The sequence below is a fragment of the Cornus florida genome, unplaced genomic scaffold, assembly GCF_030987335.1.
Source record: "Cornus florida cultivar Cherokee Brave unplaced genomic scaffold, ASM3098733v1 CherokeeBrave_3.0.0_Hap2_Chr01, whole genome shotgun sequence".
NCBI classification, from domain to species: Eukaryota; Viridiplantae; Streptophyta; class Magnoliopsida; order Cornales; family Cornaceae; genus Cornus; species Cornus florida.
This window is the reverse complement of record NW_026775571.1, coordinates 52,088,265-52,101,824: the sequence shown is the minus strand read 5'-3', so window position 1 is coordinate 52,101,824 and position 13,560 is coordinate 52,088,265. Positions and strand designations below refer to the sequence as shown.

The following is a 13,560-nucleotide window of genomic DNA, read 5'->3' as shown; positions in this document are numbered from 1 at the left end:
AGATATATGGCATACCGTGGTCCATTTTACAGTAAGCTTGTGATACAACAACTTAATGAGTATACTAGAAAATTTTGGAGCTTGTAGCAGTGGTATCACCTTATTTAGCAAGGAATGTTATTTTAAGAAACATTTGCAGATAGTTTAATGTCTACCTTAGTTCAAGACATCAGTACATACGAATAGAACTGATCACGAGACGGCTTAGATGGATCAAAGTGGTAACTCACACTTTGCATCAAGTTCCGTCTGGTGGAAGCAAATGTGGAAATGGATGCTCTCAACAACCAATATAGTATTTAATCTTTCAGTTAGTTGTTGAGTTATTAGTTGAATCTATAACATGTATAATAACACTTGTTATTACCAAAGTAATTAAGGAGGTCAACTTAGAATATCGGAGCTGACCCTGGAGTAGGGGTTACCTTACTCAGATAGAGCTTAAGGTACTAGAGAAAGATTAGTAGATTCTGCAAATGATGTTATGGAGGTCAGAGTGATTAAGATGTAAAAATTCATAATTTTTCAGTGCATTCAGACGGTTATAAGTTACATCAAGACATCAAATGTCAGTTTTAGCGAGCAAGTACGGGTAGATACATGTACATAATTGTCTCTAAGTGTAACACCTTTTAAAAAGGTGAAAATTTGATCATTGGATATTATTGAATTTTTTTTTTTTTTTTAGCCACTTCCTATATCGAAATGGGAGTAGGACTAATCAAGAGTGGGCAGTATGTAGGGATTAAGCAAGTTCGCTTGTGAACATTAATTTGAATAGTCTTCACTTTAGAGCTTCATATCAGCTCTACATTGCATTGATATTGGTGTTATAGTAGGTGGATTATACCTTGAAAATTCAAATGGGGTATTGTAGGATACTCTTAATAAGAAGTCACCTACATGAGTGTAAAGTGGGGCCACTTCTATGAGAACTATAAAGGCTAAGTTTTCTGGAGCACTCATTGAATACCAATAGTTGTTCAGGGCCAAAATGAACACAATAATGAGAACCAACTCTGTGAGGAAGGGAACTGTGTGTTTGCTATTATTTTGTTTACATCAATGGCTAAATAGTTTAAGACATCCCGTTCACTGGTTATCCAGTAAATCCGATAATAATATACTAGGGAAGGTTTAAGACCAAAAACTACCTATCCCGATTTTCGACTATACTCTCTCTAGTGTCTATATGATCATCTTTTGCATTTAAGCTGCCAATTTCTATTTATGTGGGGGATTGTTAGAATTTTTGAATTAAAATTGTTTAATCAGTCATCAACAGATGCCTTTGACTGAATATGCCGGTGTGATCACGGGTTGGTTGTGGGATGAAAAATGCAACTCAAAACCAATAGACATAACATATTCAATATGAACCATTACAACCTATTGCAGTGGGTGTGTCCAGTAATGAAGAGACACATATAAATGGTTGTGTCCAGTGATGAATCGACACGTATAAATGGTTGTGTCTAATGATAAATAAATACATATAAATGGTTGTATCCAGTGATAAAAAGACACATATAAATGGTTGTGTCCAATGATGAAGAGACACACCCAATCCGAAAAGACACTTCTATTTCTATAAATACCCCCTTAGGCTGCCATTTGTAATTCGTTTAATTCATTTTCTTCTCTCTCCCTCTCTATACTTGAACCTAACTCAAGTGGGTTTAAATAATAGGTCAAGTGGTCCGACCCACATAGACCCTAATCCAATTTCATCGAGCCATATTAAGATTAGTTCGAACCATTTTGTTCGGATTGCACCAAATTTAACATTTATATAGTATAGATGCATTTTTCAGTCAGAGAGAGTATTACATAGAGAAGGTTCGCAGTATCCTCGAGTTTTTGATGCTACTACTAGTAGATGTAGGCCGTTGTATTCTGATAAACAAACGCTACAGAGTCCGTCAGCACCATGCGGGGTGTGAATTGTCTTAAGGACATACTATTCAACACTAGTCTTGGTCCAGGTTCTTTATTTATTTATTATTATTTTATTACTTTAATTTGTATGTTTAATTAAATATCGAGTTAAATATTTAATTAATTATTTTTTAGCATATTATTAATTATCTCATGCCATATTAGTATAAAGTTAGTTATATATTAAATATCCTATGAAGCATATATATTTTTCAACACATATATGTAATAATTTTTGAAATTTGTCATAATCATTTTTTCAACAAATAGTTCTGAAACCACCACACCCTGTGTGCCAAGGCGAACCAACAATACCAACTCATCATCAAACCTATTAAATTTCTAGTTGCATTAAACTAAAGCTTCAAAATGTGGTGATTTTATTATTATTATTATTATTATTATTATTATCAATGTTAACATTTTGAAGATTGCTTTTATAATAGGGTGAGGTAGGACACTAGAAATGTAGTTTTTTTTTTTTTTTTTTGGTTCTGGGGGGGGGGGGGGGGGGGGGTGTCCCATGCGGTCCCCTGCAGTAAGCTCCTAAGTAGTCTATATTTGACCACGTTCTTCTTCATTTAAGAGCTCTTGAGACCGCGGTTGACAATTACATCATCATTTATACGTAACATTTCACCACCATTTATAAGCAACATCATAGGCGTCTAAAAAGTAACATCACTATTTGTAAGAGAGTAACATCACCACTTAAAAAGTAAAGGTTGTTGACAGCCAAATACCTCATAATCCCTTTCAAAATCCTTTTTAAATTAACATGTGACTATTTTTTTGGATGTTTTATTTTTTTATGATAAAATTTAACTTAAAAAATATATAAATAGTATATTTAATTGAGTTAGATTTATGTGTAACTATTAGTTTTTCAACACTATGTAAATACCTTTTTTTGATGGTGAAGGTGGTTAATGTGGCATTTAATATTAAATTTTGCCAATTTTTTTTCAAAGATATGTTAAATAATTTATACCTAAGTTTGTGTTTTTTTTAATATTTGGAAGACAAAAAAAAAAAAAAAAAAAAAAAAAAAAAAAAAAAAAAAAGATGTGGCTCTTTTCATTATTTTTGGAAACATCAAGTGTTTTGGTTATTGTCTAAAGTTAATCCAAGTGACTTTAATTTTGGTTTAAATTCTTTAAATTAACATATTAAAGTGTTTTTCAAATACTTTAATTTCAAATAATAACATAAATGATATGTTGAATTGAGTAACGTTTATATGTGACATTACTTAGTGTGCATTATGTGCATACCTTTTTTTGAGGGTGAATATGGTCTATTTTGTGAGAGAATTTTGATGGTAATTATGAGGTATTTGGCTGTTAATAACCTTTACTTTTTAAGTGGTAATGTTACTCTCTTACAAATAGTGATGTTACTTTTTAAACTTCTATAATATTACTTATAAATAATGACAAAATGTTACTTATAAATAGTAATGTAATTGTCAAACGAGCACTGTCTATTAAATAAAGAAGACGTGACCAAAATATAGATGACTTAAAACTCACTTTAAGGAACCGTATGAGAATCTCACTTAAGAGCATTTGCGTCCATACATACCAATCAAGTTGAAAAAGGTAAAGGTAAACTCTTTACCAATGTTCTTAAGTGAGATTCCATAAAAACATTGGCATCCAAACTGTGTCGATTAAGCCTTTCATGGTAAAAATAAAAATAAAAAATAAAAAATAAAGAAAACCGAGGATTATCCCATAAAAACAGCTTACGATCATGAACAATATTCAGCTGGGCCCCACACACTAAATATTTTTTTTATTTTTGCCTGTATATTTGTAAAATATTAATAAATGCCCCTTCTGAAATTTATTTTTTTAGAAAAAATCTGTCTATTTTTTTTATTTTTTATTTTTTATTTTTCTCTTTTACTCTTCTTCTTCTATTTCCTTTAACTTCCTTCAAAATTATATATATTCCTCTTCCTCAAGCAAATCTTATTTTTTTTCTCTTTCAAAGTTCTCTCATTTTTTTTTTTTTTTTCTCCCTTCTTCTCCTTTTATTTTTGTTATATCTTTTTCAAATTTCTTATGTATGATGTATTGATGTATGTGCTTTAACATTTTTTTTTTCTTTCCTTATTTAATTTTATTACTTCAGTTTTATAATGTTTGGATTCTATATTTTTCAATTTTTTCTTATTCTAGTTTTTGGGCAAAATTTTTGAATCTTAATTATTACACTTCTATTTTTTTATTATTATTTTTCTATGCAATGAATTATTTGTGTTCTAATGAGAATATGATGGATGAAATTAGTTTATTATGTTCATTGTGAAATTAGTTAATTGTTCCTTCAATTAATGTTTGGATGAACATTACATACAAACATTATAATTTTATTAATGCAGCAGCCAAACATGCCACATATATTATGAACATTACATACAAATATTAAAAGTATTCCAAACAAGAAACCATATTTAAACGGTTGTTCAATGAAAATAATAATAATAATAATAATAACAATAATAATAATAATAAGTTAGGTTTATATGTGCTTCCTCATGAATTATTTATTTATTTATTTATTTGTGCAGACTCCTTTGATCTATATAAGTGGATATAGACACATCTCTCTACCTTGATTGCCTGTCTTGAAAGCAAATGTCTTTGCAGCAGGATTCTATTATAATGAATACGAGGAGCTACAAGGGTTCGATCCTGTCGGAGTCCTACAAGCAATTGCAATAAATCACTTCATTAGCCCATAAAAGTAAACAAGGACTAGACATTTGTTACTCACATTTATTTGGATTTGGATGCCTTCTGAAAGTTAAAAAGTTTAAGCACCACAAACAAAAATTTAATGTAAGAAGAAACTACTTTCATACTTCAAGTCCCTTTGCGATTTGTGAGGAATTGAAGCTTGATCTTCTTGAGTGCAATTAGAGCATCTTTCATGGTGATTCTCTCCTGTGGTGATTCTGCAGAGCAATTCTGAGCCAATTCCATGAGGGATGATACACATTGCAACTTTGCAATGAAGTCTGCTTCGTCTGGCCTTAACAAGTTCGAATCTATAACCTGAATTATTGCATTAGGCAATGACCGGTTAACCCAATTCTTGAGGCTCATATCTCCAGCAAATATTTCATCGGTGGGTTTCCTTCTTGTAAATGTTTCCATCAACATAATACCATAACTATAAATATCGCACTTTGTGGATACTAATCCTTCCATTCCATACTCTACATCCAACATTAAAATATATCAGAAGAATTAATGTGTTTGTGAGGAAAGTAATGACCAATAGAAACTTGGAACTTAAAATTTTGTAAGAAGGAAAAAAAAAAAAAAAAAAAAACTAAATGCTTTACCTGGTGCAATATAACCGAATGTTGCTAGAGTTTTTGTTAATGCAGTACTCTCCCCCTCTCCTAAGAACTTCGCTATGCCAAAGTCGCTCACATGTGCAATCATATCTTCATCTAAAAGGACATTACTCGGTTTTAAATCACAATGAACAACAGGCATTGAATAATCATGGTGGAGATAGTGCAGTGCACATGCCACGTCTATCATTATGTCCAATCTCTGTAAAATATCCAAGAAATAGTTGTGAGAATACAACCACTTTTCAAGGCTTCCATTAGGCATGTACTCAAGTATCAAGGCTTTGAAATCAAAGTTAGAGCAACTGCTGATAACTTTGGTGAGATTTCTATGGCGAATGTTACGCAATATTTCACATTCAACATCGAAACTCTTGAAAGCACCTTCAACCTGCAAATTGAAGACTTTTATTGCCAAGACAGTCCCATCCACTAATGTACCTTTGTAAACTGAACCAAAACTTCCCATGCCAAGCAAGTTGCTTTCTCCAAACCGATTGGTTGCTCGTAGAAGTTCGTGGTATGTAATTCTTTTGAGTGTAATTGCAGATAACACATCTGTTTGAATTGGCATTCTATTTCTTCTCTTTCGACATCTTATGAAAACAAATGCGAAGATCATGACAGCCAGTACTGATGCGATGGGAAACACGATATATATGACTAGAAGCACTCTTTTCTTTCTTGATTTGCCAAGTGAACTATCGCATGGTGGAACTTGGAAACGAGAAACACCGCATAATGCTTTGTTTGACATAAAAGATTGACTTGTGAAGTTTTCAAAAGGTCCTCCAGCGGGAATTTCACCTTTTAGTCTGTTGAAGGATGCATTGAAATATCTAAGATACGACAGTTTCTGTAAGGACGTAGGAATCACACCTGAGAGGCTGTTATGAGATAGATCCAAAAATTCCAAGCTCACCAAGTTTCCAAATGACTCTACAATAGGTCCCTGAAAACTATTATATGCCAAAGAAAGATTAGTTATGCTTTGCAGACCTCCGACTGTGCTTGGAATATCCCCCGAGAATCGATTCATTGATAGATCTATTAGTATTGCAACCTTTAAGTTCCCAATTTCTGGGGATATATGACCACTTAATGAATTTGAGGATAAGTTGAGCAGCAAAAGATCTTTGAGGTTCCACAAGCTTGTTGGTATGCTGGGGCCAAATCTGTTGGAATCTAGAAATAGATATCTTGGGGAAGTTGTATTTCCTAAGCATTCTGGTAAGGGACCAAAAAGTCTATTTCGGCTCAAACGTAGCTCACCCAGGTTCAATAATTGGCACATATACTCTGGGATAGATCCTTTTATTCTGTTGTTCCCAAGACCCAACCTTTGGAGCTTACTCAACGCTCTGAACGTTGTCGGAATAACCCCAGTTAAGCCATTGCGTTGTAGATATAAGAATGCCAAACTGCTCAAGTTACCAATTTCATTAGGAATACTTCCCTCAAGTCCACAAGCACTAGCCTCCACACTTTCAAGAGAAGCAGAGAGATTCCCAATGGAAACCGGAAGAGTACTGTGGATTAAAGGATTCTCAGCTATCCAAAGTCGTCTAAGATGTCTGCAATTAGTCAATGAAGTGATGAAGCTCAGTTCTGGAGTAGAAAATTCATTGACAAAATTGTTGTCAGCCAGGACTAGATCTTCGAGGAGTTGTAAGTAACCAATTGAGTTTGGCATTGAACCAGTGAAGTTGTTAGAGGAAAGGTCCAAAAGTCTGAGTTTTGAAGCATTTGAAATAGAGTCGGGGACAAATCCACTCAGATCATTTCCTCCAAGTAAAAATTCTTCGAGGTTGGGCAGTGCACTGCCTATACTTGATGGAAGATTGCCTGAAAGATGATTATCCACAAGTGAGATCACTAGTAGTGCTGAAATGTTGAAGATGGTTGCAGGGATGTGGCCTGTTAAGCTATTTGTATCTAATACTATACTCATCAAATTGCTAAGCTCTCCAATCTCTTGCGGTATCACACCTGCCAAAATGTAAACACAAATAATTCATTGCCATAACAAAAAACTCTTGTGAACTATTCAAATATGCCTACTTGATTGATCGCGATTTAAAATTACTCAAACCATCTTTGCTTCATTTAAAAATGAAAATTTAAATTTTGAGTGAATTACCCAAAATACAGATTAGTGATCCAATCGGCATAGTTTAATTATTTTTATTTTGAATTATGGAGTATTATTTTTAAGGGTAATTTAGACTAACGCTCCTAAGATTTAGATTTATTACGACGTATTTTTTGAACAATGACCCACCAAGTCAGAAATAAGATCCATACAGGCCCAAAAAAAGGTGTGAAAGTCTAAATTGCCCTTCAATATTGTACGACGTATTACTTTTAATTGTATTATATCAAAAATCTAGAAAGACCATTTCACCCTTTAACTAATACCAACCTTATATTGTGGCACCCCTCCTTTCATCTCTCTACCCTTCTTCTGTCTATCCCCACCATTGTCGCCACCTCCAGTGCCGCCTCACCCCCTCTTTCTTACTTTTTCATTGTATGTTCACAATGAAGGGTGTTGTTTGAGGTTGGAAAGCTACGATGAGATGAGTTAGGGCTTCCGGTTATGATCGGGTCTTGTAGCTAAGGTTCAGTTATGTAACAATGGGGTTTAAAATGTTGTTTGGGTTACGATTGAGCTTAAGGGCTTGTGTTTGACAGTGGTTTTCAACTAGGGTCCCAGATAAGAGGCTAATGGTGGGGTATGTTTAAAATTTGGTTGGATTGAGGTTTGTTGAAGATGTTGGCAATGGCAGCTAGGGCTTGATGGTGTGTTTGGTTGCTGATATTGGTTTTTGGTGAGGGGGAGGCAGCGATGGGGTTAAGGCTTGTGGGTTCGTTTGTCATTGACGGTGAATAGGGTTTGTTTGAATGACCAAGGTTCAGGATTTTGGGTTGATGAATTGTGACAAATGGGTTTAAGTTTGCAATCAATAGTAGATCTCAAAAGTTTCACACAGAAAAGAAGCGTGAATCAGAGCAAAAGCCGGAAAATCCCCCCCCCCCCCCCCCAACCCAATAAAAATTAGCCACATCTTTAAATGAGTTACCATCCTTGTATTCCGATCCACTAGCTCTCCAAAGCCCAATTTTGATAAAGCCCAATAAAGTCATCACTAGCCCAAAAGTATTAATGTCAACTTCTCGGCCCGCCATAAAACCAATCCAATCCCCTTTCCACCCAATACGCATTATGGTCCAAATATAGTCCGGATCAATCAATCGCAGCATAGCAAAAGATCTTATATAGAAAGAAACTCTGCAGATGAAGAATTCTACATGGAAGGAATTACACAAGGAAAGAACTTTGTATATAAGAAACTCTGTATAGGAGAAACGTGAAGGACAAGCATGGCGAATCCTACCATAACTCTACCTCAATTTGTATATAAATAGAGGCATAGACCTCTAATAAAGATCATCGAGTATTACAGACTTTTCTCTGAATTATCTTTATTGAGTAAATTGATCTTTTATTTGAGTGAGTTGCTTTTATTCTTTGAATTAAGTTAACGAAATTTTGCACATACACTTTGGCGCTGTCTGTGGGAATCGTATAGAAATATACCCCCACGAATGATAAGAGATATTTTATGCGACTACGATCCAGGATGTCAATTGGAGGATCTGCATCCGCAGCTAATCAACAGATAGAACTAATGCAGAAAATGCGAGAAAAGTTCTTGCAGCAGTTCAAGACGCTTTGTCAAGCAAACGAGGTCAGCATGGCTCAGATTGCATTGCTCCAACAAAGGAATAACGCTCTCCAAACAGCTATGGAGCAGATAGTGGCACAACCACCACCAAAGAATGCCATTGGAGTCCCCTTCGACCACGTTATACCTCCTGCGGACGAGGCTCAAGTCAATGGGAGTCAACAGGAGCAGAGGACGAGAACCGAGGCAAGAGCTTCGGAGAACCACCCTCAGTGCATACAGGACGAGCAGGCTGAGTCCAACCACAAACTCACAGTATGGCCAAATGGCTGTAGTGTTTCTGAATTTCGTCATTTTCCATTTTTGGGATTTTATGTTTTTCAAGGGCATTTTTGTCTTTTCTCATTTTGCGTGCCAGATACTGTGAGTTGTGCCTGGTGTATTCAAGAGTTGGTTGGGGCATTTCATTGAGTTCAGGACTCTTTGAAATGCAAGGGTTACCATTTCGGCATTTCTCAGTTTTTCGGACCGGAAAATCCTGTGTGGGACCCGCTATCGGAATTTTTGTATATGGGAATTATATCATGGGTCCATTTCATACCATACATAATTATTTTGTACAAAAGTTAATTGTTTAAATGTAAATTGGTGGCTATGGTATGTATTAGTGCATATATATATATATATATACATATTTTTGTAGTGGTAAATTAGAAATTGAAAAGAGATTTTTTTTAAGTGGGACCCACCAATTTTTGGGTTTAGCGGCCTAGAGGCCACCATTGTGGCCTCATTGTTTCTCTCTCCCCGGCACTCTCCTCCTCTCACTCTTCCTTTTCCTTTTTTCTTTTCTTTTTGCTTTAAAATTTCAATCTTAGATCACTTCTCAGCCATTTGGAGTTTTTGGGTGCCGTTTGCGGCAAAACGAAGACCTCGTTGAGATCTACTCATTGATAGGAGCAAATCACACCTTTGGCCAACCCTTGCTTTTCAAAATTTAGGGTTCATAATTGGGGATTTTCTCATTTTGGAGGTAGGGGTCTCTAATCCATTCAATATGCACCTTTGTGAGTTAATTTTACTTGATTTGTGTCCTAACATGCTAAATTGTGTTGGTTGCACTTTAAAGTGATTTGATTGTGTATTTGAAGTATATGATTTTGTGTGTAGTTAATATTGTGTAAATTAACATGCTTAGTTGGTAATATTACTTGTCTATTGTATTTAATATTTGCCAAATTTTATATTGTGAAAGCATGATGTTCTCTTGGGATTTCTTGTCAAATTATGCTATGTGATTTGAGCTTAAATTTGGTGTATCATAATGGATAATGGCATGACATGGAATAGCATGATGCATTCATGCATAACATTGGGTAAGGAAAATGAAAAAATTGTTTTGAAATGGAAAGAAAGAGGTTTTTGGAAAAAAAAGTTTTGATAAAAAGGGTTTTATGAAAACCCGGACTCCAAGGAGGTACCGAGGGTCTGTGGCATTAATGTAGCCTAGAGGGAATTAGGGAAATTACCCTAGCGTGGTTGAGCTAACTGGCCCCAAATGACGTCGTAGGGGTACCAAGGATCAGGGACAGTAGCCAATCATTCTCTCGTGTCGCCGAGGGGGTACCGAGGGACGGGTTATGTTAATGGTTTGAAAAGTGATGAATGGAAGTGATTTTGAGATGGGGAGCAACATAGCACGGCATTGTATTTCATAGCATCATATTGTATTATTTTTTGCCTTGAAAATTGTACAGTATCTTCCCGACATAGCATGATCCCGCTCTCCCAATTTCTATTCGTTGTTTGGATTCATGGGGTCCCAAGAGGTGTGTCTTAGGCACCACATACGGAGCAATTTTGCTCATCCCTTTATAATTAATATTTTTCAGGGCACGGTAAAGAAGTGGCGGACAACAATCCACCACCAGTTTAGTCGGGTTGATAGACTTGGACTTTTTTGTACTCGATGTGTTTTTTACTCCATTTTGTTGTATATAATATTGAGGGACATTTTGTATCACCTACATGGTTGGAAATGGTCTTAAGACCATTTATTTGTATTTTGTGGTTTCATTATGATTTCAATACCCATGTAAGGCCTTAAGGCCATATTTTTTATGTATGACGGATTTGCATAATTTTGATGATGTGTCGGACTCATGTATGACCTTATTTGATTTTAGTACTACTTAGTTGTGTTAGTTGTATCATCAAATGGAAGAATTGGGACAGGTTTGAGCTTTAAGTAAGGTCACTAAAGGACCAAAGAAGTGCCTAAGTGCATAAATGCTTAATCTTAGGCTTTCAGGGCATTTTTTTAGGTTCTGGACATTTGGAACCTGTTCAGTTTTCAGGGAACAGGTTCAGAGGGTATTTTGGCTCAGGTTTAGGCATTCTGCCCATTTGGAACCTGTTCCAAATGTTGGGATCAGGTTCAAGTTCCCCAGTTCTGAAAAAAAAAAAAAAAAAAAACTAGTTTATCAGCTTTGATCACCTAACTTCATTTAACTATTTTGAAGGCAGATTACCCTCTCATATTGTAAAATGACCATTTTACCCCTAGTGTGTCCTCTGGTTTGGGTAAGGACCCGATTAACGATTCGGACCCATGGGTTCGGGTCATTACAATGGCACTTAAGAGACCTTCGATGAAAAGAAACTTTTAAGGATTCAGACACCAGCTGAGATGGCCAAGGAGCATAAGCCCTCTCTGGTGAAGACCCCAGTCACCGATGAGATATACTATGTCGAAAAACCTAAGAAATTCACCATGCCGGCCTTCACACAGTTCAATGGCATGGTAGATCCTTCCTGTCACCTCGATCACTACTCCCAGAAGATGGCTCTGGATAACCACAATGATGCATTCAAGTGTAAAGTTTTCCCAACTAGTCTGACAGGAGCCGCACTAGAGTGGTTCAAGAATAGGCCCCATAAATCAATCCTGAACTACGAAACTTTGTGCGTTATGTTCTTGGCGCAATATTGTGGTAATAAGAAACAGAAAAAGACTATCGCTAGTTTCTTCACTATAAGGCAAAGGCAAGGAGAATCGTTATAAGATTTCCTATCCAGATATAACATGGAAGCTTTGAAGATAGCAGATTTCCACCCTGAAACAGCTGTGAAAGCGTTCAATATCACCATGATCTAGGGGACTAAATTCCATACCTCCATAGTCAAATACTCCCTTCCGGACATGCAGACTCTTAATGCCAAGGTGCAAGTTTACGTCCGACTCAAGGAGAATGTAGCCAATAGAGCCCAGCAGGCCACCCTCGTCATGGTAGAGAATAAGCCTTGGGTAAAAGCCTCAAGTTCAAAAAACCAAAGAAGTTAGCATGCCTCGGTACCAACAGTCCAACTACCTGAGAAAAGACAGAGGACCAAGGAGAGGCTGACCCCTCTCCGTATGACCTTGGCCCAACTACTCCAGGGGAACAAAGCAAGATTCACAGTCCCCCAACCGATACGACAACCTCTGGAGCAAAGGAGGATAAAAGCAAGCATTGCGCCTACCATAGGGATTACGGGCATACCACTAATGATTGCAGGTCCCTTCGGCGACAGGTGGAAACCATGACAGCCAGAGGAGACCTAGCAGACTATGTCGGATCGAAGGAGCAAACAAGGCCGAGGGAGGTAAATCCTCGGAAATTGGAAGGCAATCAAGTGAAGGTCATTCACGCGATATATGGAAAGTCAGAAGAAGATCAAGAGTTAGAAGAGCTGTACCGCTCTAGATTAAGAGTAGTCCACAAGCTAAGGAAGTTATCCTCGGTCAATACTATCAACTCGGGAGGTATCAGGATCGGGTTCGGAGATGAAGATCTTTCAGAGTACGGCTTCCCTACGAAGACCCACTCGTCATTAGCTTCTTGGTAGTAAACTGCATAATTAAAAGAGTCCTGGTAGACCCAAGCAACAACGTTAATATTATAACTAAGGCAGTCTTTGAGCAATTGGAGATCCCATTATCATCAATTAGAACCACTTCTAGCCCTTTGATGGGGTTCGATGGAATAAAGGTAGACCCCATTGGAATAATAGATTTGTCAGTCACTGCTGCAAAGAGGACACTGAAGAAGAACTTCGTTTTGACAAAAATTTACCCTTCCTACAATCTCATCATGGGCAGGGGGTGGATTCACCGAATGAATGGAGTACCATCTACTCTGTACCAGGTGATGCGATGCTTGTCTCCAGATGGAAAAGAAGTCATTAACCCATGGGGAGATCAAGCTACTGCAAAGAAATGCTATATGTTAACATTAAAGGAAGCAAGGAAAGGAACTAAAACACCCAGATTGGATGTAGCCTCCAAGGGTAATGTTAAATAGCACTTACAGAGCCCTCTACCTAAGTATCTGAAAGCAAAGGCAGAAGTAGCAAAATCCACCAAAGAATCTCTTGGAGCTGTCAAAGTTATCCCGGGCAATCCATAGAAAGTCACTTATATAAGATTCTCCCACTCACCAGAAAAGAGGGATAAGTTGGTTGACGTCATCCAAAGAAATACAGATATGTTTGCCTGGACCCACTCGGACATGCCAGGGC

General features: G+C 36.6%; 1 protein-coding gene across 1 annotated transcript in view; it reads right to left on the bottom strand.

The window, feature by feature from the left end:
- Positions 1-3,726: 3,726 nt before the first annotated feature.
- The window catches only part of LOC132296812 (probable LRR receptor-like serine/threonine-protein kinase At3g47570), a 31,660-nt gene continuing 21,826 nt past the window's right edge, over positions 3,727-13,560 (bottom strand). Inside the window, exons 3-5 of the mRNA XM_059794872.1 lie at positions 5,297-7,300; positions 4,811-5,167; positions 3,727-4,651 (exon numbers count right to left, since the gene is read on the bottom strand). Coding sequence (XP_059650855.1) covers positions 4,812-5,167; positions 5,297-7,300 — 2,360 coding nt within the window. The 3' untranslated portion in view covers positions 3,727-4,651; position 4,811. The remainder of the gene's footprint in view (positions 4,652-4,810; positions 5,168-5,296; positions 7,301-13,560) is intronic.